The 26,388-nt window shown below is 45.7% G+C and overlaps 1 protein-coding gene across 2 annotated transcripts in view; it reads left to right on the top strand.

The window, feature by feature from the left end:
* The window catches only part of MKLN1 (muskelin 1), an 808,470-nt gene that overhangs the window by 691,268 nt on the left and 90,814 nt on the right, over positions 1-26,388 (top strand). For both annotated transcript variants that reach the window (XM_086918927.1, XM_086918926.1), the window contains exon 15: positions 15,310-15,449. In XM_086918927.1, coding sequence (XP_086775053.1) covers positions 15,310-15,449 — 140 coding nt within the window. The remainder of the gene's footprint in view (positions 1-15,309; positions 15,450-26,388) is intronic.

Genomic DNA, 26,388 nt, shown 5'->3' with positions numbered 1-26,388 from the left:
TTGGGATACTGTGCTAAATTATTGGACGCATACTTGGTTCAAGAAATCTGCACACACCTGCAAAGATCTAATGATCTAATTATTTAGATCCACCACAATCCAGTCTCCACCCTGAGCACAATACAGAAGCTGTGATAATCTTATGTTATTGATTACCTAAAAACTGATTTGGACATGGGACTTGTGCTATTAGACTTCTCAGCAGTCTTCAACACAGTAGGCCAAATGATACTCCTCATGAATAGATTAAATCCTGTTTGAAAGATCGGATCTTTAATGGCAGAAAGAGTCCCAGTGGAACATGAAGTTCTACAAGGCTCTGAGCTGTCTCTACACGTATTTAACATTTTGATAAGAAAGAGGGTGTCGACTTTATAACTACGCCGATGACTCACCGATCCTTCTCTGCTCGGATAGTAACACCACTTCCCAAGAAAACTTTCAGGATACTATCGCTTTGTCTGCGGATAAATGAGAATAATCCACCTAAAACTCATCGCAGACAAACCGGAAGTGTTAATCAGGAATAATAACTCAGAAATGTGGACTCGCCATCACTGATCTGTGGAAATGGGGCCGCTCCCAGCTCTTAAAAAGTCAGTAAATGGTCTAGGAGTGTTAGTTGATTACTATCTTGCAATGAAAGGTGCATTTTTCTTTCGGACAACCTGGAAGCTACTTCCCTATTTTTCAGTAGTCGCTTTAAAAATAATAATATCAGTTATTATTGGTTCAAGACTTGATTATACAAATTCTGTTTTCCTAGGACTCCCTACATGTGACTTATATAGACTGCAATTGGTAGAGAACTCAGCGGCAAGACTTGTCTTTAAAACCTCCAGCAGAAAACTGGCTCCTAGTATAAACAAAGGATTCAGTTCAAAACCTGCTGCTCGGTCTTTAAGGACTTTTTTTGCACGGCACCCCAATGTGTAGCAAATCATTTGATATGCACCGTCACTGTCTCTTCGTTCGTCTGCAATTTTGGTTTATTAATCAAAAATCTTTTTTTTGAGCATCAAAAGCCAAGATGTCGGCATGAATACAGTAGTGCGTGCAGGGCCTGGTGTTGCAAAACATTTGTCTAGTTGAAGTTCCGTTTCATACATCCCCCAGACCATACAACCCCCCACAGATAGAGGTAGAAGATGCCAGTATTAGAACAACAAACTTTGAGACAGTCCCACCAGATGTGGCGAAGTCCCCCTGAAGGCCATATCCCCGCCAGCAGAGATCAGAGGTGTCAGGGAAAATCCGTTGGAGTTTAGTGGGATAGAGATACCAATCCAGTAGCGTTTTGTAATGTGCTTCCCTCAAGGCTACGGATTTAGTATGTCTAATGATATTGCCCCATATGTGTTTCCATTCCTCCTCAGTAATGTCCCTCCCAAGAACCCGTTCCCAGAAAGACATGTAGCGTGCCCGGTGTGCATGCAGTGTATTCAGCAGCATGTCATAGATTGAGGAAAAGGCGCCTCTCATAGTGCCTGCCTTATGAATCGCCAGCTTTTCCATAGCTGTTAGTTCTCTAGTGGCGGCTTCTCTAATGTGTGGGAGTGTGACCCAGTGTTTGAGCTGGAGGTAATGGTAGTGTTCGCTGTAGGGATCATAAATTCTCTTTTGCAGCTGTCAAACGTTCGTACATCTTAGTTGTGAAATAGGTCAGAAAGTTTTAGCCAACCCCCCTCCCTTCAGCAGTCAAAGGGACCCTTACTTTGTGCCGGTGGGAATGCCAGCTTGAAGTGAATTGGAGTGAATGGGGAAGGAAATGAGGTCCAGCCCCTCCCTCCACGTGACCTGGTCCCAGATTGTCAGAGTGGTGCGGGTGGGGGTGCTGATATATGCATTGTCAGGTCGGTCCTTTCTGGGTTTCCAGAGAACGTCCCAGATAGTTCGACCCACAATTGACTGGTCCATGTGGAGCCAATGCTGATCGGACTCCTGCGTGGACCACTCCATCACCACTCTTAATTGTGACGCCTGATAGTACAGAGTGAAGTCCCATAGGGCCAATCCCCCCTTGTTCCTCTGCCATCTCAGGACATGAAAAGGAAGACGTGCCCTTCCCCCTGTCAGATGAATGAGGTGACTAGGGTGCGCAGACGTGGTAGTAGCTCCCGATCAAGTGCGATGGGCAGGGCTTGGAAAAGATACAAAAGGTTTGGCAGGACAGTAATTTTTAAAGCGGTGATCTGCCCAAGCCAAGACATGTAAAGGGGCTTCCATCTAGAAGTCTTGTTGCAGTTGTGTCACCAAAGGTGGAAAGTTGGCCCTAAAAAGATCTCCAATTTGGGGCGTGAGGTGGACCCAAAGGTCTAAGAGAGCATGTTTGGCCCATTGTAGGGACGTCTGGCCTCTCAATGTTGCTACTTCAGCAGCAGGGAGAGTGAGATTAGGTATGGATGATTTGGACAAATTAACCTTCAATCCCGCTGCTCGTTCAAAGAGTTTCAGTTCCTCTTGCGTCGCCCGGAGAGAGGAGGCCGGATCTGTAAGCCTAAGCAGGATGTCGACGGCGAGGAGGGATGTCTTGTGCTCTATTCCACTGAAGTGAATTCCTCGAATATCGTCGTTAGCCCGAATTTCCGCTGCAAAGAGTTAGATACGGAGTGCAAATAAGAGGGGGAAAGAGGACACTCCTGTCGAATGCCCCTGCTAAGTACAAAAGGGAGTGATGGATATCTGTTAACTATAACTTGAGCGCTTGGGAGGTGGTAGTTAGCCCTATTCATGTTAAGGAATGTGTCTCCAAAGCGGAATGTCCGCAGGGCAAGGAAGAGGAACAACCAGTCCATCCTGATGAAGGCCTTTTCCGCATCAAGACCTACTAAAATAGCTGGGATCTTAAATTTAGACACTTTCTCAATCAGGTGTATGGTGCGTTGGCTATTATCATGTGTTTGCCTTCCCTTTATAAAACCAGATTGGTCAAGGTGGACCAGATCGGGCAACAGGTCCTCTAGTCTAGTGGCTAAGATTGCCGAATAGAGCTTCACGTTGAGGTTGAGGTGAGCGATGGGTCTGTAGGAGCCACATAATTGGGGGTCTTTATCAGGTTTGGGAATTACAGATATTACCACTTCAGCCATGGATGCTTATACCCAGGCGTCTTCTGCAATTGCTTGAAATAATAGGGTGAGGTGGAGTAGATGTTCGGACGCGTAGCATTTGGAACTACTTCCTTCTACCAAAAGTGGCCGAAATGTTAAGACCCATCCTGGATCTACGGTTCCAAAGCAAATACATAGAGTCTCAAAAGTTCAAGATGACATCCCTACAATATGTTATTCCTCAGATAAGGGACAGAGACTTTATGTCCACCATAGACTTCAAAGATGCCTACCTACACATTCCCATGAACAGACAACACAAACATCCACTGAGATTTGCCATCGACAAAGTGTACTAAAATCCGCACCAAGGGTCTTCACCAAATGCCTCGCAGCAGTAGCAGCGCACCTACGAAGGGAAGGGATTCATGTATACCCCTACCCACCTCGACGACTGACTAATAAAGGCAAGCTCCTACAAACAATGCCAACTACATGCACAGTGGGTCACAGAGACAATGACAGAACTGGGATTCTCAATACACTAGAGAAAATCCTCAATGGAACCAGAACAGGTGAAGATCTTCCTAGGCGCACAGATCAACACTACACAGAGCAAGGTGTTCCCCAGCGACACAACTTGTCCTGCTGAAGAAGGGGCGAGCTCTGACAGTGAGGACAGCGAGCAAGATCATGGGGATGATGGCATCCTGCATACACCTAGCTCCCAATATAAGGCTCCAGATGAGACCATTCCAGGAATGGCTCCAAAAACAATGGTCCCAAGCTACAGGGAGTTGGGAAGATCTAGTGGTTGTAATGCACGCAGTGCAAGAGGAGATAGCGTGGTGGAACATTGAGAACATAACAAGGGGGAAGCCTTTCACACCACCAAACCCAACAGTGACCATCACCACAGATGCATCTCAGAGGGGATGGGGAGCATACATAAACCATCTCAAGGTGAGGGGTCTGTGGTCACCAACAGATGCGATCAGGCACATCAACTACCTGGAACTAAAGACCATGTTCCTTACCCTAAAAGTCTTCCAGAAACAACTGTACAAGCAGAGAGTGTTGATACAAACCGACAACACAACTAGGATGTTCTACATCAACAAACAGGGAGGAACACAATCAGTTGCACTATCCAACCTAGCGCAGGAGATGTGCCATCCCACTAGAAGTAGACCTCCTGGCAATACACCTACCAGGAAAGGACAACGTGGAGACAGACAGGCTCAGCAGACAGACGTCAGCATCCCACTAGTGGGAGCTAAATGCACAGGAAACGCAAAAGCTATTCAAGAAGTGGGGGACACCAAAAATAGACCTATTTGCAACACACCAGAATACAAAATGCCAATACTTCGCATCCAGGCTCCCAGGGGAATGCCCTATGGATAAGCTGGTCGAAAACATTTGCCTACACTTTTCCCCTGATACCACTGATACACAGGGTACTTAGCAAATGTTGAACCAGCAACATGACGCTGATACTGGCGGCACCACAGTGGGACAGGCAGTCCTGGTTTTCACAAATAGAGATGGCGCAGGGACCTCCTCACAAGTTCGTAAAAGAAAAGACTAGCTCTCCATGCAAAGCAGGGAGGTACTTCACCCAGAGCCAGAGAGCCTCTTCCAAGCTGCATGGCTCCTGAAGACGTATAGTTTGCACACCTAAAACTCCCAGAGAGCACACTGCGGGTGCTATGGGAGGCAAGGAGACCTACCACACGGAGGTGCTATGTGGCAAAATGGAAAGGATTCATGCAATGGTGCATAAGGGAAAGACTACACTAGAAAATGACAAAGGAATCCACTGTGCTAAAATATTTAACCCACCTGCTAAAAATAAACCTAAGCTCTACCCCAGCGATCGTAGCCTACACAAGAGGTAAGACTGGAAAAAGCTTCCTTACATCCCAAGTAGTAAAGAGATTCCTGGATTGATCTAAAAGGATCGCCCCCAGAAAAAGGATGCCGCCACTGGCACGGAACCTAAATTTTGTTCTAACGGAGCTTACGAAAGCGCCTTTTGAACCCATCCATAAGGCCTCACTACAAATGCTCACAATGAAGACAGCCTTTCTAGTAGCAATCAACTCGCAACGTAGGGTAAGTGCTACAAGCGCTGACGCTACAGGAACCCTGCATTCAAACACATAATGACAGGGTGGTAATGAGAATTGACCCACACTTTATGCCAAAGGTGGTGTCACAGTTTCACATGAACCAAACAATACAGATACCAAACTTCTTTCAGAAACCATCCACAGGCGCGGAGAGAGAACTGCACACTCTGCACGCTAGAAGGGCAGTGATGCATTACATGGAAAGAACTAAAGAGCACAGGAAAACAAGCAGTTCTTTGTGTCCTTCGCAAGAAGTTTCCTGGGCAGACCAGTAACGAAGGGCACCATCACACGATGGATCGCACAAACTATACAATTCTGCCACAAGCAGGCAGGCCGAGCACTACTAGGAGGGGAGCACAAGCCCACTCTACAAGGAAATAGGGGGCAGCAATAGCCTTCCTGGCTAGCACACCCATTCAAGACATATGCCTGGCAGCAACATGGGCTTCAGTGCACACGTTCACTAAGCACTACTGCGTGGATATACAAATGAACAAGGAAGCACAAGTAGGACAGAAAGTGCTTCAACATATATTCAACAATCAACGCTCATCTTCCACCCAGCCGCCACAAATCGCTACAAAGTCTATGCACAGCATAGTGAATCCGGAAAGATTTACACTGCAAAACAAATAGTTTCTTACCTGTCGGTGTTGTTTTGCAGCTTGAAGATCTTTCTGGATTCACTAGCGAACCCACCCACCTCCACCAGAAAGATGAGGCAGGAGAAGGAGAGAATACAAAGATAATATACAATCAGATACTTTAAGAAGACAAATCTGGAGTTCCTTTAAAGTAAGAAAGAACTTGAAAAGATTGGAACAGCATAAACAAACAAGACACAAAAACAAGAAAAAAAGAATCCGAAGATGGCGCCCAGAGGTGGGGGCTTCCGCAGGAAGCATGCCAACATCACAGGAAGGATACCAAATGGTGGGAAGTCGATGCCCACCTGGGCTACAAAAAAAAAGAAAATATACTACGATTCCGGACCCGACCGCTAGACCGCGGAATAATGCACAGCATAGTGAATCCAGAAAGATCTTCAAGCTGTGAAACACCACAGACAGGTAAGAAACTATTTGTTGTCGCTGCAGTGCCCGAGTGGGTGTAGCTTTTTGTGCCTTTTCAATTACCTCTAACTCCCACTCAAGGGCAATGCGTTCCTTTGCCCTCTGTTTATTTAGGGTTGTGTTAAATTGGATGCATTTACCCCACACCACCGCCTTGAAGGCATCCCATAGGTTCTGCGGGGATGTATCCTGCGCGTTATTAAGTGTAAAGTATTCTGCTATGAAGGCCCTGAGCTCCTCAGGCAAGGGCTTATCCCTCGTGATCGCCTTCGGGAAATACCATCTCGACGCACATGAATTAGGTCCACTCCAGGTCAAACTGATGGTGACCAGGCCATGGTCCGAAATAAAATTCGGTAGGATCTGCACCGCTTGTAACAGTCCTTTCAGGGCCTGGCTGATGAAAATATAGTCGATCCTGGAAATCGTCTGATGAACGTGAGAGAGATGTGTGTAATCTTGAGTAGTAGGATTGAATGACCACCAAGCATCACATAGGCCTAGTGTGAGTAGTTTCTGTTTGATCCCTTTGGAAAACCTACTGGTCGTCAGTCGATTGGTGTGGGAGCTGTCTAATTTCTCGTGCCAGGTTAGGTTGAAATCCCCCAAAAGGGCCACTGGATCCTCTGCAAAACCACCCAGCAAATCAAGTGAGTTGGACAGGAATGTGGATTGGCCTGAATTGGGAGCGTAGAGAGAAACAAACGTGCAGAGGGTGCCCCTCAACCTCCCCTTGACCATTATGAGCCGCCCTTCCCAGTCTGTCTTAGTGGCTTCCGGTTGGAACTTGGTGTGGCGCTGTGAAGGAGCAGAGCCACTCCATTGTGCTTGGTTCCGGCCGACGATATATATATTAAGGGATATAATTTGTGTTGAAGTCTCGCATCCGCAGATTTTTTAAGGTGGGTCTCTTGAAAAGAAGGCACCACATCAAATGTATGGTCTATGAGGTATTTCCAGATTTTCTGGTGTTTCTGGGGGGAGTTCAGCCCCATAACATTCCAGTATGCTACTGATACCATCGCAATGGTACCCCCCCCCCCCCCCCCCCGGAAGCCCTCTCCCTCAGGTTGCCTATATTGCTGAGGATTAGATCCGTTGCCTCATACCATGAAAACCAAAATCACATAGTTCCCTGAAACCACCACCAGAAACCCCCTCCCCCTCAAACCCATAACCCCAACATCCCCTGAAAAATTTGTGCCGAGATGCCAACAGGTCGTCAGCTCGAACTTTCGTTGTGAAGTGTCACCAAAAAAAAAAAAGAACTTTGGGCGGTACATACAAGACCGGCACCCCCTGGTTTCCTTGCGGCAAAAGCATAGAGAGCAATTGCATGGGTCAGTTATATCGTTAACATCTGTGTACTCTAGTCCAAAATCAAAATGTGATCCCTGGGTGGCTCAGCTGCGCCAACACTGATGTCACCAATAACTCTGTGCCTAGTCCCCGAAAATGAGATCCCGTGTAGGAGAGTGTCTATATTCCCCAACGTTCATGGGAGTTGTCACTTAGAGGTTTGCCTGTTCTTTGTGACGGTGTGCCAGGTTCGGGTCTCTCTCCGCAGCGGATCAGAGTTGTGTGGTGGTCCTGCAGTGCTATCATATTCTGGCATCGGTAGGCTCAAAATACGCAGACCCTCGTTCAGTTCGGTGACATGGTGGGACTTAAGTTTTGTGTTCAAAGGCGAGGCCAAAAGGATATGTCCAGCGATAGTGAATGTTGCCCTAACGGAGCTTGGTGGTGACAGGACAGAAAGCTTGTCTGCGCGCCAGTGTGGAGGCCGCCAAATCCTGGAAAAGTGCGCATTTGTATCCCTGAAAGGAGGTCTCGCCTTTCTTCCGTGGAGGGCCTAAGATGGCCTCTTTCGTTTGGAAGGAGTGCATCATTACCAAGACGTCTCTTGTCCTTCGGCGTTCTCCAGTTGACGGGGTCCCCACGCGATGCACTCGGTCAATCTTTATCTTCAATTGGCGAGGTGCCACGATTTCTGAGAAGAGGCCAATCACAAACGCCTCAAGGTCTGGCCCTTCGCTCCTTCTTCCAGGTCCTGTATGCGTATGTTTTCCCTTCGGGATCTGGTTTTCTGGTCCTCCTCCTTCAGGAGCGCTTGCTGCAGCTGGGACTGAAGATTCTGCTGGGTGTCGTGCACCTTGCTGGAGCGGGCCTCAAAGTCGTACGTCCGGTCCTCCACCTCCAGCCCCCTGGCACCCACCGCGTCTACGTCTTGTCTGAGGGTCGGCATATTCTTGAACCATCGTGGTGCGCATATCTTGTTTTATTTCCTGACATAGTTCAGTTTTAAAGTCTCTTAGAGAAGCCACCAGGTCCTCTCTAGTGAGGGCCATAATCTTCGCCAGCTTGGGGTCAGTGATCTTGTCAGCGGTCGCAAAATAGCAAGCTACTTTATTTGTCGTCTTTTTTGTTGGCACAGGTACAGAGTGATGCGCGTCGCCCAAATAGGCAGTGATCTCTTCCGGGCATCGGCGCCAGGAGGGGGCTCCCGGTCTTCCAAGCAGTCCGGTGCAGTGTAGGCCTGCTGCTAGTAGATTACCCATTGGGGGCCATCTTGAAGTCAGGCAACTGGCTTAGCAAACTGGGATGATGGCGGCATCAGCTGAGCGTTTACCGAAAAAAACTGTGGGGCAGAGAGGGGGGCAAGTTTTTCTGGATCACTTCATCCCCTTTGTCAGCGCTGTCTAGGGGTCCAAACCGGAGGCAGGGGTGCTTTACCTGGCTGGACTGTACACAAAGAAGGTTTTGGATCCTACAACTGACCAGCCTGGACCTCAACAATTGCAAAACAGAACAAAATGGCTAGTCAGGATAATTTGAAGAGAAATTAGGACCCACACAGCCCATGTATGCTGCGTGACCCAAAACTTTAGTTTAACAAAACATTTATTTTCATTTATAATCAAGTTTCATTAATTCATTCAAAATGTCTTCAAAGGAAAATCCTGTTAAAACAGTCAAGTCAAAAACATACAATTGTGTGCACGATATATACAGGTGTAAAAATATTTACAATGAATACTCAAAATTTCACGACACCAAAATAAGACTTAATACACAATAAATACATTCCAAATTAATTGTGATCATAACACATTTACACAAAACATAAAGGGAGGAACCAGTCCTTTAGCTAGAATACCAGTGGACAGGCGGAACTGGAGATGGAGTAAGACTCACAAAACCTGTGATGGAATATTTTATAAGATTGCAAACAAGGACCCACAGCAGTGGAATTAGTTGATCCCTAGTTGCACCCTTCTTTCTTGTCACAGGCTGGGGGTCAACGCGTTTCGAACCGTAGATATTGTAGGTTCTCCTCAGGACAGGGACTGGGTATGAGCTTCACTGCACAGCAAGCACAAGGGCTGTGGGAGTGGAGGTAGACTGCGAATCAAGAGTTGTCTGTAATGGATTGCAGAGGTGTCAAAAAACAGGGCGCCCACGAAGCGGTACGCAGTCAGGTGGTGGGTTGGCTCACATTCTTTGAACAACTGCACGCCGTTTAAAATGCAGGATGAAGGCTGCACCCGGGACGGATCCAGAGGATGTGGCGGGTATTAGTCAGCCGCGTATGGCCGGTGCAATTGATGGAATCAATTCTTTCCAAAATCGCAGACGTGAAGAGTGTGCCTAACGCAGGCCAGCTCGGGTACTTACCTGGCTGGAGCCATTTTGAGTTCAGGCAGGCCACATTATCTCAGGTCTCCCTTCGGGAAATCACTCACTGCGGGCAAGAGGCGGAGGACAGCCGATACCGTTGTCCAGTGGTTCGAGATCCATGTGTCCCAATGTAGCCCCACATTGTCCGCACATCTCCGGCTTGTCTCAAAGGCTGGAAGAGGCATGATGCCTCACTGCATGGCGAAGGGCACTCCTCTCAGTAGTGTGCCGGGTTCTCCAGGGCGGCGGCTCGCACCAGAGACCACCTCCATACCGCCCCACTGCCGACCCTATGGTCAATGGAAGCACAGTCATGATGAGGCCAAGGGCCGCGAGTGCTCACTTCTCCGCATTGGCACCGGCCGGCGCCCATCCCCGCACCATCTTAGCTGTCATCTCGACCCACTGGCTCGTCCCCCCTCAGAGCCACCCGCGGCATGCGGGACCGCGTTCAGGAACCACCTTTGCACTCACGGTCAGCACTGACCATCGGCAGGTGAGAGCATCCGATTTACTGCTCTCTTTGCACGCTGGAAATCACTAAGTGGGAATAGACAACAGGAGTATAACCCGCAGACCAGATTGAGATCTGGGTGTGCATGTGTAAAAAACAACAATATCTCAATTGGATTCACTTTGGTAACAAATACGTTTGTATGTGCAAGACATTACAAAAGATCTGGACATAGAAAAAAGAGAGACTAAGAGTTCCAATTTGATTTAGAAGTGCATATAGCATCATATATTTAAAAATATAATTACACAAAAAACAAACAGTAAACAGTTTGAGATATAAGCACTGGAAGCAAATAATGCGATTGGCAACCCAAGGGGGCTGTGTGCCTACGTGATGGTGAGACAAACAGTGACGGCGCAAGTGACATATGGATGAAAAACAGAGGACGCAAAATGACAACAATGAAAAATACGATATATACAGAGTTACTGTTCCTCTTTGGTGAATAGATGTTTACAATTGGTTTGGGAACCAGAGGAAGAACTGCGCCATGAGTCGCGCTGTATAGCAGGTCGACGGCGTTTCGATCCTATTGATTTAGGATCTTCATCAGGACCGGGTTGCCGATTGATGATAGTGCTGTAAGGGAAGGAAGGGATAGGGAAGGGATCGGGACGGATGTCGGGTACGCGCTGTGGGGCCAAGGGGAAGGGGGTTGGGGCGGCGTCGGGGCGGGGTGGTGTGTTGGAGGGTTCGGGAGTGTGAAGTGTGGACCGGGGCACTATCTTGCGTCGGATGGACTCTAATCGGTTCGCAATATGTCGGGCGTCTCAAGGGGTGGGGGCTCGGTGAGGTGCTAATGGGAAAGGCAGGTACACCTAGGGTGGGGTGGTGACAATTAGGTAAAGGGAGGGGATCAGATGCCGGCAAAAAGAAAGGAGAAAGGGAAGGGTGGATGGATGGGGAGGAAGGCGAGAGGAGAGGGGGTGGGTAAAAGAAGGTGGGTGGGGGAGGAAAGGGAGAAAAAAGGGATGGTCACTAAAATAAGGTGCTGTTGAAGAGAACGGATCCCCGTTCTGTTTGGAATTCAAAGTATGATAAATACAGAGGGGGTTGGCTGAACAGGGGAGGAAAAGAAATTTGCGAGCCACCTACATCGGGTTATAGGCATGATTACTGTGCACAGATCGGCCGTGGGAGTACGAAGGTAGGATCCGGTAGAGGAGAAGTGCAGTGGCAGGATTCAGTAGATGGAAGCCGTTCCCTGAGTACTGCAGAAAGTCGGGAAGGAAGGAATGATCAGAGGTGGGCGGGTGCGAAAAAGGATCGAAGGAAAAGAACCGGGCGCAGAGGAAAACTTACATTAATCACTAAATCCTTCAGCAAATCCTTAAAAAGCTCTTTGTTCAGACAGTCCTTGTCCTGCTGAGTTCTTGGTTTGTTATCATGACCGGCTTCTCTCACTATTCTGATAACTCTCATCACCCTCCATTTTCATGAAATCACTGGTGAATGAGTTTGTTTTATTTGTGACCTACAATATTCCCTAGTATGTTGTACAATGGATAAGGATCTGAATATGAAGAGATGCTCAAATCTTACCTAAACAAGGAGGGAGTGTGTAAAACTGTTTCTTGTACTCTTCCCCCAACTCTCTTCTCTCAGATCCTCTAGCTTTCAATAGGCCCTCACAACTCTGCATACATCAGTGCTTCTACATTGATGTTTGAGATAATGTGAATTCTGAGAGACCATGTGCATGTAGTACCTGTGCACAGGCTACAGCACTTTGTACTTGCACCTGTGTACTTGCTGTTGTCACAGGCTTTGTCAACGTATTTATGAGCATCAAACTCATTGATGTGGTTGCATATCCTGTAGTGGTATAAGCAGCAAGAAGTAATGTTTTGTGTCCCCTACAAGAGTCTCCCAGCTACATTTAGAACAATAATTAATAATCACTGGATTACAGAGTAGTACGATACCTGCCATAAAGTGCTACAACACCTCATCAGGTAAATGTAATTACGATACTCTGCAATCTCCCTTTGCATTTATAAAGTTTCGTTCAAAGTGCAAGCCCCAAACTTACAAATGTCCATGGTACTTGCTGATATCTAGATTCTTCAGGACATTTTGTGGTACCATCTTCGGGGTGATAACCAGAACCTCAAAGTGCACAGCAGCCTTGACCCAGAAAGTTTTAAAATCCAGCAGCTCCAGCCTGTCTAGAAGAAATCTCCCACCAAAGGCTACCACCTCTCATACATTGAGTAAGAGTAGCATCTCATGTGCCATGGTTCCTTCATTGTAATGCATTCTATGTAAGTAAATTAAATGCATCCTTTAGAAGTGGGCTAATATGCCACCTTTGCAGGTGACGTAAGGTTGCCTGTCTGTCTTTGGTCTCCAGGGAACATTAAACAACCTCCTGGGCAACCAGTAACATGGGAAAATAACCTAGAGTATTGAAGAACAAGATTCCTTAAGTTAAGTAAACTTAGTAGCCCCCTCAGACCCTAACCGTGAGTATGGTCTAATGGGGATTAAACTTGGGCAGATCTTGAAGGTTCCTGAAATGGTGTGTCTCAGCATGATGGATCTCTCAGCAGCAATACCATATTGTATCTAAGAGTAATGAAGAACAAGATTCTATAAATTAAGTAAACTTAGTACCTCCCCCCCGAACCTAATCGTGAGTCTATACGGGATTAAACTTGTTAGATCTTGAAGGTTCTTGATATAGTGTTTCTCAGCATGATGGATTTCTCAGCAGCAATACCTTATTGTATTTAAGAGCCCGTAAGTCATCTTGTAAGTGTGAGAATGAGTGTGCATAGTCCAGGCACATTTGGAAGCCAAAGTATATATTCCACGCATGTCCCACACCTCAAATCCCTTGAGGGTGAGCCAAGTATGCCAGCCATGTGCCAAACCAACCCCATTTCTTTTGTAGGCTTGTCAAGCTGTCCAGTTGCCTTTAAATTGTCCCCTTAAGTTTTTTTGATACCACCAGAGCTGTAGAGTGCATTATGATGGGAGGACATACTCCATAAAGAAAGTGGCCACAATTTGTTTATACATGGTGGGCTGGACCCCACCCAAAATAGACAGTCATTAACCACCAGTTGTGATGCTTGTAGGAGAAGAAAACACCCAAGACTATCATTACATTTCGATTTGAAACACATGCTCCTGGACACCTGCGGACCCTATTTATGCAGGCAACATCTCTTTAATCCATTAATAGTGCCTGTTAGAAAGTTGGGGAGAGAGATAATTTTGAAATGGCTTTTCCCCAGACTCAGACAGTGAGCTCCCCTGCTTAAAGGCCTAGCCATGTTTTTGGACTGACATTGAGACTCAGACACTGCAATAAACTCGCCCCTGTAAAGAAATCCCACCTGTGTAATTTTAAGTTCTAACTGGGAGATGCCACCATCTCTCTGCTCCCATATGTTGGCTAGACACTGGACTTGGCCCAATCAGACCACATTCCTGAGAAGTCCTAAATTAGTGTACCATGGATTTAGTCTGTAGACCAGAACACTCTGGCCAGCTCAGGAATGTATGCAATTCATCAGCGTAGAGGGGATCCAAATATTCTACAGCTGGTGCCCTTTAAAAAGCCTTCGCTCTTGGTGTCTGAATGTCCCATTCACTTCCTCAAGACAGGCGAGAAATTGAAGGTTGTTTAACCGAGCCCTCTTTTGTTTCCTCAATTAAGATTTTTGCATCTCAGAATCAAATCTCAGAAAAATGAGTATTGACAGTGTAACTATGGAAAATAGAGACCTAATTGCCTAACTAAATAGGGAAACCACAGAGAAGAAAACTTGGACACCAGGTAAATTAGTCTAATTAAAATGTTAATCTCCCTAATATAGGTAGAGGTGAATGCAGTGCTTTCAGGATGATAAGTTTCAACACTGATAATTCTCTAGGTTGGTGAAACAGTGCATCGATTCCTCACTCCCTTTAGCAGGAACGCAACTGGGATTTCCAAGTCAATCTAGATAGTTAGTGCATTTCTGAGAGAAGCCTGTGGCTACAGTATGGCTTTAGATGATGGAAATATGGGAACTTATGTTTTTTCTGCTTTCATTTCAGTAACTTTGGTCTGCTTCAGGTGTTGGAGAATTCAACGAAATGGGGGTCCACTCAGAGTTTTCAGGCTTGTTTGTTGTGCTGGTCAGCAGGCAGACATCTTCCTTTGTGAAGAGATTTTTTTCAGTAAAATTAGTTGCAAACTTCAGATTTTTCAAATGTTTCAATGTGGCAGGGCTTTTTTGTTACGCATCTTTCAGTTGCTGTCCCTATTCCCACAATACCCATCTCCTTGCATCACATTTTGGTAAGTTACACTGTAAAAATATTCACAACTCGTGAAAAGCCCAAAATAGAAACATTAATAGTGATGGCTACTACATGGCATAGGTAAGGAAATACATTTGGATCTATTTTGAATCTTTGCTTTCATTTAAGAGTAGCTGTTTTTCTTGTTTTATGGCAAATTAGGAACTACACTGTTAGAGAAGCTATTTTTATGGAAGTCCCTCCCTATGTAACATGTTATATAGGCACGGTTGATTTATGGATTACATTAGTTATCTACAGAAAGTCAGTCATTGTTAAATGACATCATCAACTGTTTGGCAAACTAAACATGCTTTGTTAAAGCTTGCTGATCGTTCTTGCATATTCAGATGGTTAAAATGGCGGATAAGTATACTAGGTTTTCAAGTAACGCATTCAAAATGAGGATGGATTTTAATGAGTTCGCTCTGGTATATATGGAATAAAGCTCTACATATTTACAGAGGTTTTGTTGGTGCAGGCCATTTAATTCTACTCCCGTCAATTATATTTCAGTGCATTTTCAATATATTAATGAAGGCATTTGCGCACTGCAGGTTCATTATCTGTTTGGCGGTAATCCCGGAAAATCCTGTTCTCCAAAAATGAGATTGGATGACTTCTGGTCTCTGAAGCTCTGTCGACCCTCCAAGGAATACTTGCTGAGGCACTGTAAATATCTTATTCGGAAACACAGGTGCAGTATTGCAGTACTTTTTTTTTTTTTATAGCCATGGCAAAAGACAAAGCACTAATATTTGTTGTAAATATTCACCAAAATGGCAGTCGTAAAAAAATATTCAGTAGCACCGTCTGATCAACTGCATGTTTTGATGTTTAATTCTCGTCTACAGACAGATTGTAATTGTCTTTTGTCAAAAGATCTATTGTGGGCAATACCAGTAACTAAAGTGGGTTATCAGTCATCCCATTGCATATTAATGGTTGGATTTCCCATCAATTTCGTTTGTTTGCCCCTTATTCGATTGCTCTCTTTTCTCCTTTTGTGTTTGTCCCTATCCTTAAGTGTAGCTTCTTTATCATCCTTTTGAATGGATACCTTGCATCCTTCCACTACTTTCATTCAGGAAATTATTTTTTCTTGTGCTTCAGCATTGCATGAAAGTGTATGTGTTTTCCTGCTCTCTCCTCCCTCTTCTGGGTACTGCTTCCCTGTTCACAGCCCCGTCCAGCCTGCTCTCTCATATGTTGCTTCTCTCGCCCAGTATCACTCTCCGCATTTTTTTTTTGTTAAACATATTTCTCCCCTGTCCCTCTTTTCTCAGTGCTGCTGCCCATCGTCCAATGTTGGTTATTCTTCTGTCCTTCACCGTTGCACTCTTCTTTTGATTTAATATTCGCCCTGTCCTCCAACTCCTCACTCGTTCCTCTGAGCCTTCCCGTTTGGCACCCTCTTACTATAATTCCTTTAAGCTCTGCCTCTGTCTTGCTCCATAGTGGCTTCTGCAGTTGGTTTTGATAATGCCAGCTGCTTTTATAATGTGTCAGCATTACCAAAGTCACAAGTGGCAGCCAACGGTGATAAATGTATAGAAAAAATTGTTTTCGATACCTTCAAAAGGGCTACCACATTGCATGGTACAACGTGATGACACACTCGAGGGCAGTTTGGAAAGTTTAGATTTTTTTTCTTATATAACGTCTATATTTGTGGCGCTCCCTCTATGTAATAAACTGTTATATAGACACTGTTGCCTTACAGATTGTGTTTGTTATGTACAATTTGTCAGTCGTTGTAAAATTACATTCTTATCTGTTCAGGTAACTACACATGCTTTGTTAAAGCTTGCTAGTCATTCTTGCACATTCAAATGGTTAAAATAATTGTTGAGTAAACTAGGGTTTCAAATATCACATCCAAAGTGAGGTTGAATTTTACTGTTTTCAGTGTGGAACACTTGGACGAAAATTGTGGATATAACATTATGATGCATAAAATTAAGGCAATACCTGTTAATATTATGAAAATTGGCAACTGGATTGATATAAATGAAAATCTCGATGCAATTTAAGATGGAATCAAATCCTCACTTCTTTCCCTTCCTTATTCGTTATGGGGTTGGAAGCCCCAGTAAGGCAACCACCACAATCTTTGTCAGTGTAAACCACAAAAGTCACTAAGTTAACCTGTGCTTAACCCTCTGGTAGCTTGGCACAAAGTAGTCAGACATAACATAGATGCAATGTGTAAAGTATTTATGCAGCGCTTATGCTGCAATAAAGTGAAAACCCAACACCGGAATAATCCCAAACCAATTTAGGAAAATAGGGTAAATTTTAATAAACAAAATGAAATCAAAAAGTTAATAATCGAATCAGTGGAACTGGAGATATTCAATTTTGATGTTTTAAATAGATGTAGTGCCTAAAAGCACAAAGTGCCGCTCGCGGTTCAGCTGATTATGCTAGATCGGGGGAAGTCACAAGTTCAGATCGAACGTGATGGAGCACGGTCCGGAAACAGGTGCCAGATTAGCGCCCGTGAAAACGTTGCCTTCAAAGTCAGGTGTGAAGAGTTCTGTACGCGATGGAGTAGGTTGTAAGGAGCATGGAGAGCATTGTGAATGGTTGTCATTGTAGCACAAAGATAAGGCTGGGCAGCGCTGGCTTTCATCACTGTAGTGCAAAGAGCCGGTCGGGCATCGTAGACCGTCGTTGGCGGTCATCACTGGCTGTAGCGCAAAGTGCAGATTTCACATTGACTATTGTCGCTGGTAGTCACTATAGCGTGAAGAGTCTGACTCACTGGAACTTTGCATTGCCTGTCATCACAGGTGGCATAGTCTTGGTGCAAAAGGCCTTTTTCGTGGTCGGGAAAACCCCACAATTTATAAATTTCACCTTTCGTCTTAGGAGTAGCTCAGCTCATACCAGCCAAGCGCTAGGACCTGTGGCGGCACCTCTTGGGGATCCAGAACTCACACCAGCAGAGGTCATTTGGGCAGTTGAAGGGAGGCCTCTGTAGCTTATGTCAAATCCCTGTAGCCCAGACAGGAGATCAGCCAACTGACTCTTGGAGTCACTCGGGTTCACCTCGGATGAAGAGAGCAGGGCCAGTCTTTCTTCTCAGAGAGCATGGCAGTACTCTGATGGCCGCAGGACAGTCCCCTGGTGACAATGCAGTCCTCCCTCTTTAATGTTTACAAGACCAAGAGTGTACTGAAGAGTGCCCCTGGATGTCCAATATTTATACCTTGTGACAGACTTTGTTGTGTGTTTGGAGGTGTGTTCCCATGTCAAGGCTCCGAAAAGTCTGAAGTGACAAAAGGCTAGTGCCAGGTTCCTTTGTGTGTGCTGGAGGCAAGGCTTTTAAAGTGTATCCGGAGCACATCCTAGCTCCCCCACAGCCATCCATCCTGCCCACAACTAGTCCCTGTTGCGTCAGTGTCTAGGAGCAATGCACAAACACCAGCAGCAGAGACATTTCACAAGTGATGTGACCCAGGACACTTGCAGAAGGCGCAAAGTGTTAGGACAAGAAAATGCCTTTCTTAAAGTGCCATTTTCAGAGTTGTGACTCAATATCCGACTTTACCATTATACAGGGTTTTAAATTACAATTTTATTATCTAAACATGAAATCTCAATATGCTTCCAAGCCAAAGTTATCACTTATTAAATGTAATAATGTAGCTTAATGTTATTCAGTGAGAAAGCTGAACCTTACAGTAGTCAAAAACAACGTTATGGAGCTTTTCACTGAGAACATGAAAAATGTAAACCCACTTGTTACGCTACTGTATAACGTGCAGAAAATCATTGATTTCGCAGTGGGGAAACATATTTGGCTTTGCCAATGCTTGTTCTGCACTCCATGAGGTTGCATTTGTATTCTAGCTCTCTCCCTCATATGCTGCTTCCCCCATCAGATACTCACCACCTGTGCGCTGTGTTGTTCCCCATCTTTCACATCCTGCCTGTAAAAACCCAGTGACGGGCATATTTTTGTTTTATCGCATGCATTCTACGTATAGCATGAAAGCACCAACTTTGGCACACAAAGATTTTTATGGCACAGGGTAAGGACCATCTGCTGCACTGGGCTGGCATCTGAGCCTGTTTACAACGTCTCTCATTGGCAGCTTCTTTTCTTCCATGAGTGATAACTATTTTTTTATTTTTAGTTCAGTACTCCATGAGAGTCCATGTCATTTCCAGCTGTCTCCCATGAAAATGTCCACCCCCCTCGCACTAAATGTCACTCTCTCGCTCATATGGTTCAGTTCCCCTGCTGCTCCTTCCTCGTCCATGTGCTTCATCCTGCCCTGCTATTGCTTTAACTCTTCCCTCACTTGCGCGTACACAATAAAAAAGATGGCCATTTCACAGTCTTTGTTTTTCTCCCTTAGTGGCTGGCGCCTGTTATACAAATTATTCTTTATTCAGATCTTTTTAAGATGTGTAAATTAGCAAATATATTACTGAATCTTTTTCAGAAAATGTTCCACTTTGCCTTGGGCTTTCTCGTGTGAGTTTCCCCTGAATACAGAGACTTGTTACTGATATTTTTTTACAGAGATGTGTCTATTATCGGTTAGCAGCTTCTAACAGGGCAAGGGTAGAGGTACTCGCATTATGGGAGCCTCCAGCTCAAAACACTGACTTTCCACGCTCACATAATCCCCTCCTTCCCTCCTCCCACACCAACACATCTCCTGTCGGGGGGACAGTACTATTGTTTCTTCCTTGTTGGAAAGAAATCACTTCAGATTGTTAGATTCTAAATCAGAAGAAGTGGTAGAAGAGATAGTTCAGATTGAGTTTGAAACTCATTATTTATGACCTTAAAAGTAGTCTGCAACATTTCTCTGTCAGTCTCCTTGATTTGCTTGGCACTTCCTTTGCAGAATAGGTTGTACTTTTTGAGTGACTGCATAAATCATTACAGGAATACATCTTATTTCCCTCAAAAATCCAGAACATCACTTATTTTCACCATATGTGTAAATGGTTATTGTAATGAATTTCTTAAAAAACTGATTCACACTCTGGAAGCAGTCTTTAAGATTTTATTGAATTCCAAAAAATAATGAGAAAAATGTCTGGCACATTTGAACCAACAAGATCTTGTGAACAGATAGAGAGTCAATTCTCACTTTTTCTTAATAGAAATCCAATTTTATCGCAAGGCATAGAAGTCAATGTTATGCAGTACTCCTTTATTGCAGCAACAAAGAATTTAGAATTAGAATAAACAGCCTTTAAATTCTAGAACTCTTTAGAACATTCATAATAACACAAACAAGCAGCCATCTTCCTTCTTTTGTTGCTGCTCATACACCGATAAGTACTATTCAATCTACTACCAAACGGAGTGGCTTTTAAGAGAGTTTAACCATGTGTGACAAAGTTTTTAGGCTGGGCTCGGCATGTTGGCATGGCAGGCATGGATATTGTTTTGAAAACAGCTAATTGGGAAAATACTCGCAAGCGCGTTTAAAAAAAAAAAATATTACGTAAGTTGTAGGAAATTGTTTGTGAAAAGGCAGAGGGATAGGAAAGAGTTGGTTTATTATGTCCGAGCGCATAGGTACGTTAGAAGGCAGACCGATATTTGGATGAGCAGTAAATGAACAGCAGCGGGCCATTGGGAATTCAAAAACACTTACCAGTTGCAGGCAGGAGAGGCGTGCGGAGGAGCTGATCGGAAGCGGGCCAATCGGAAAGCGACTGCAATAAAGGTGTTTCCAGCGCAAGTCTATCTCATGAAGGTGCACTTCAGAAATTGTTTTTTGCAGGACAGGGCCACTGTACGCATTGCGTGTGGTGGCCATTTTGTATAGTTAGGTTTAGAAGGATTTCTTAGCACGAAAGGCTTGGCAGCCATATGTTGGGTATTTTCCAAGGCGCGTGGAAGAGTTTTTTCCAGTCAGCTGCATTTTGACAGTTGGCGAAACATTCTGCGGAGCTTATTTTAGTCAGCTGTATTTTATACCAGCTAAAGAGAGTCGTAGGCAAAGGAAGTTGCAAGAATGAGCTTTTACAGGAAAACTGCAGTATAACTATAGAGCAGGATAAAGGGAACATTTCGACAGATAAAATGAGAGAGTACATGGTAATATGTTGGGAGATTTGGCAGACGAATGGACAGGAAAATAGACAGTGGTGTAGAGAGGCATTTGAAAGAAAAAGGTAAAATAAGGAGTGTAGATAAGGAAATCTTTTGGTCAGCTGTGAAAGTTGTAGCACGCGCCGGTGGTTCGAAGGTGGATGGTGCAAAAAGGATTTCAAAGAGAAAGCCAACGGAGGTGTATAAAGATTATAGAGGGTCTGGGTGTAAGGCTCCAGAGTCAGGCGGGGCTATAAAGGCCAAATGAGATGATATAAAGGCATCAGTGAAGAGCCATAATGTTGTGACATGTGATGAGATATCTTCAAGTGGTGATGTAGAGTTGTCGTGCTCGTCTGGTCTAGATAAGGAAAAGAGGATTAAAAGTAAAAGAAAGAAGATGGGGCAAAAAATAATAAAATTGGAAATGGGTGATTTTGTTGACCCAGAGGGAGAGGAAATATTTGATCCTCTACTAATACAACACCCTTTGTCTCTTCAGTGGTCGCCAGCAGAGGATGTGACTTAGTATGTATCATATTGGATACGCAGGGAGATCCCGAAGGTGGAGAAGTGTGGCTCACTGGTTAGAGCAGGCAGACCCTGAAGCAGAGGTCAGACCCGGGACCAGGGTTCGATTCCCGATGCGGCAGGGTGTTGAGCTCAAATGTCCACGGACTCGATAATTCTCGCTTCGGTGCCTGACCTAATCATGGGTACACACTCTGCAACTCTGGGCATTAAGCTTGCTTAATCTCCACAACGGCCCCCCGCGGCGGGATGCCTGGCTTTCACCTTGGGGATGCCCTGTAGGGGCTATCTCACAGGGAAAAACCAGGACGGGTTCCCAAGGCAAGCGCGGAGATACCCCTTCGGGGGTCGATTCTGGCGCTATATAAGAAATGTAATAATAATAATAAGTGCTGACAAAGCTATGGTCCGAGTGCCCAAGGCCTACCCTGCAGGCTAGGGTAGACTATACTACAGAGTTTAGCCCAAACGTTTTGAGTTTAAACAAAACTGGCAGAGACCCTAAGAAAGGGTTAGATAAGGACCTGAAGGGGTGCCTAGATAGGCTCTTGAATTGTTTGGGACTACTTACGAAAGTGTTTGATCTGAGCTAGGAGGCACATAACAACACAGGTGTAATTATTTTTGAGCTTCGCCAGTGAGTCCAGAGGGCAATATGCTTACTGGGCAATTACAATGCAGCCTTGTGTATGGAGAGGTGCAAAAGCATTCTAATGAAGATAGATCCAAAATTAGCAAGTAAGTTAGTAAATAAAATGTTTGCCAAAGAGAGTAATGGGATATTGTCAGGAACATGTCCAGAAATGTCTGCACATTTAATTCATTACAGAAAGTGCAAAAGGACATATGTAAGGTTTTTGGTGGGGCCGTGAAAATGTGGGGTTGATTCCCCAGCCGAGGAGAAGGGATCACACATGACTGTTTCACGCAGCGGTTCAGACCTTATGGATTTGGCTATAAATCTGAGCAAGGAGGTTTTTTCCCCTGTGTGTGTGTAGCACAGAAATTACCTACAGGTCAAGTGGGAAGGGAAGTGAGGCGGATTCAGGAGTTTGTCATTGGGACTGACGTAAACTATGTGGTGTTTACAAAAGTCATGAAACCTGTGATGGCTTGGTTTAGATTGCAAGGGGTACGGTTGATAGTATATTTAGACGATGTGTTGATCATGGCAGAGAGAAGGGAGTTACCAGTAGATCAGACAGAGTTAGCTGTGACGATGTTGGAGGAGTTAGGATTTGTGGTGAAAAAGGAGAAGTCTTGTTTGATACAGGTGCAGATGACATTTTTAGGTGTCTACTTTGGATGGTGTGTTCTAACCTTGGAGGGTGTGTTGACGTTACATATGGAAAAAGTGAAGGAGATACGCAAGGAGCTCAGAAGAGTGAAGCAGTCAGTTCAAACATTTTTGCGTCCATTTTTGCGTCACATAGCAAGGTTGATGGGTCTCTTGTCGGCGTCCATTCAGGTGAATTTTCCAAGCCCTTGCATTATCGTGCTCTTCAAAGGTTAAAAGGTTATCATTTATGTTTGGGGGCAAAGTTTTCACAGAAAATGAGATGTCAGGAGGCACTGCAGGAGATAAGTTGGTGATTAATGAACAGTTTGTATTCAACATTTTATACCCAGTTACGCTAGCATGCAATTATGTGCAGATTTCACCCAGTGCAGCAATGTCTCAGGCATAACCTTAGAAAGCTACTCAGAAAAGTGGCATTTATGAATCCCAGAAGAGTAATGATCTATGTACTATATTTGATGTAGAATATACTGAAGATAAATGTAGTATCCAAAGTAGACTGTCTTTTGTTTCCATTTTGTTTGTTTTCTTTAGCTGTCCAGATTTTCTCAAATGTTAAGTCGTTTTCTGCTCAATGTGTTGCATCTTACATATATTTCCAGGGTATATCGGATGCATTTCGTCAACTTAACTCTCCATGAAAATACTTTACTTCAAAACCATTTCATCAGCTTCTCTGCCCATAACAGAGTTGCACATGTAACAGTTTCACTGTATAATCTTTTGTTCGAGGCATGTGGGCTGCTGAATTCATATCTGTGCATATATTGCCGCCTAGTGTTGGGTCCGGATGATTGCACTTTGTTGTATTGGAAGAGTCTTCGAAGTATCACGAGATAGGTGACTCCTCCCCTGGACTACAGTGCGCATGGGCATCTTCTCCATCCTCAGATAGTTTTTTTCCGCCATTGGGTTCGGATGCTAACTCCTATACTCCAACTTCGGAATCGAAAACAAATGTTTTCTAAAGGCCAAAAGGCCTTCGACCTCGACGGTATTGTTCTCGTTCGGTACCTCTCTACTCGATCCAGCCTTCCATCTCGAATCTGTAGTCGACGCGGGCCGTTGGGCCTTTTCGACGCCACGTGAGCCGACCGTCGATGGAAAGAAGCCCATTTAAAAGGTGCCCACAATGCCACTCCAAGTTCCCACATACTGACAAACACTCAGTATGCAACAAGTGCCTTTCCCCAGACCATAGGGAAGAAACCTGCCCAGCCTGTGCCCAGTTTCGATAGAAGAAAACTATACGAAACCGACGGGCTGCTAGGCAAGAAATGCAGCGACAGGCACCGGAACCGGACAACATCTTCGATGATGACCAGGAACTACCGGAAGCTCCAGACTCGGACCTAGAAATCGTCACCGTCGAGGACTACTCGGACTCCGATGACGAGATCCCACCGGGGCAAATTGTGAGTACCCTGCCCCCGACACCAATTAATCCGTTACCAAAGGCTCCGGTCGAGGCTTCGCCAAAAAGCCTTAGCCAAGATCATAAAAATGTTTCGCCAGCCCCGCCAACCGTCTCGGGTCCGAAATCAAAACCGAAACTGAAACCTTCAGAGACCCCGGGGCCCACTACCATCGTCCCGAAGAAGGTTCCAGAGCCAAAAAAGGTTGTCGACCCGAAAAGCGTCGAACCGAAAAAAGGCCGTACAGCCAAAGAGCGTCGAGCCAAAGAAGACTGTCGACCACAAAAAGGCCGCTCAGCCAAAAACTGTCTACCCCAAAAAGGTAGTCGAACCGAACAAAGGCACGAAGCCGAAGGGCGCCGAACCAAAGAAGGTCGCTGACTCGAACAAGCCTACTGTTCCGAAATCCGTCGACCCGGCAAAGGGTGCCGTACCGAAGCCCGTAACACAGCCGGAAAAACCTGTCGACCCTAAAATAACTGCTCCAAAGACGCCAGTCGATCCAAAAAGAACATGGACTCGGAAAAGGACACTCATCCAAAAAAGCCTACGGAGCACAAAAAACGTGTCGAACCGAAAGTTCCGGTCGACCCAAAGACACTCGTCGACCCGAAAAAAGGGCCCGAGCCGAAGAAAACCAATAAAACACCAAAAGTCGTCGAAAAACCAGGTGTTACCGACCCAAAAAAGTGTAACACTCAACCCAGGACTGTAGAGGAAGAACTCTTCCACCCATATCCATCAGACGACCAGGCACAGATATATATTAATCCAGAAACTGGTAAAGTTACCATCCTGCACAGAAAGAAGAGGTCTTTGGACTTTGGCTCTCATTCCCCTATTCCATTAAAGAACAAGCATTTACAATGCAATGGTTTTGCCTTTGTTAAAGTTAGAGCTATTGGCATTGCTCTTGACATTATTTTTATTCATGTTTTTTTTTAACATAAATAAATGGCATTGTCATATACAATGCCACTAGCTTTATCTCTCGCAAATGACACACACAAACACACACAGAGCCCCCACACACACACACACCGAGCCCCCCACACACACAGCCCCCCACACACACAGCCACAAAGAGCCCCCCCCCCACACACACAGCCACACAAAGCCCCCCACACACCCACACAGCACAAGCAGGCAACAGGGGCACAGGGAGGCACAAGCAGGCAACAGGGGCACACGGAAGCACAAGCAGGCAACAGGGGCACACGGAGGCACAAGCAGGCAACAGGGGCACACGGAGGCACAAGCAGGCAACAGGGGCACACGGAGGCACAAGCAGGCAACAGGGGCACACGGAGGTACAAGCAGGCAACAGGGGCACGAAAACTGAGGCACAAGCAGGCGACAGGGGCACGAAAACTGAGGCACAAGCAGGCGACAGGGGCACGAAAACTGAGGCACAAGCAGGCGACAGGGGCACGAAAACTGAGGCACAAGCAGGCGACAGGGGCACGAAAACTGAGGCACAAGCAGGCAACAGGGGCACACGGAGGCACAAGCAGGCAACAGGGGCACACGGAGGTACAAGCAGGCAACAGGGGCACACGGAGGTACAAGCAGGCAACAGGGGCACACGGAGGCACAAGCAGGCAACAGGGGCACACAGAGGCACAAGCAGGCAACAGGGGCACACGGAGGCACAAGCAGGCAACAGGGGCACACAGAGGCACAAGCAGGCAACAGGGGCACGAAAACTGAGGCACAAGCAGGCAACAGGGGCACGAAAACTGAGGCACAAGCAGGCAACAGGGGCACGAAAACTGAGGCACAAGCAGGCAACAGGGGCACGAAAACTGAGGCACAAGCAGGCAACAGGGTCACGAAAACAAGCACAAGCAGGCAAAAGGGTCACAAGCAGGAATTGTAATTTAGTCGGGGCTGAAGTGGAGAACGGTCAGTAGGGTACCAGGCCGAAAGGTGAGAGGGGCTGTCTGCACCCCAGTTTGGACAGTTTCCACTACCCAACAGGGATTGGTGGGAGGGGGGCGTACTTCTTGCTTGCTTTGGGGCTGTTACTTCGGGGACGCAGTGCACGCTCTTGCCTGCTGCCTGCTGCCACCGGGACACAACAGGCAGGGAGAGGACAGAGAAGCCAGAGGAACATGTGTAGCCTCAAAAAACAATGCACCAGGCTTATAAGACGGCAGAGCAGCATGTGTGGCATCAAAAAACAATGCAGCAGTCTTACAAGACAGCAGAGCAGCCTTACAAGACAGCAGAGCAGCCAGAGGAACACGAGTAGCCTCTAAAACAATGCACCAGACTTACAAGACAGCAGAGCAGCATGTGTGGCATCAAAAAACAATGC

The sequence above is a fragment of the Lissotriton vulgaris genome, chromosome 1_1 (assembly GCF_964263255.1).
Source record: "Lissotriton vulgaris chromosome 1_1, aLisVul1.2, whole genome shotgun sequence".
NCBI lineage: Eukaryota > Metazoa > Chordata > Amphibia > Caudata > Salamandridae > Lissotriton > Lissotriton vulgaris.
This window is presented reverse-complemented; position numbering and strand designations above follow the sequence as displayed.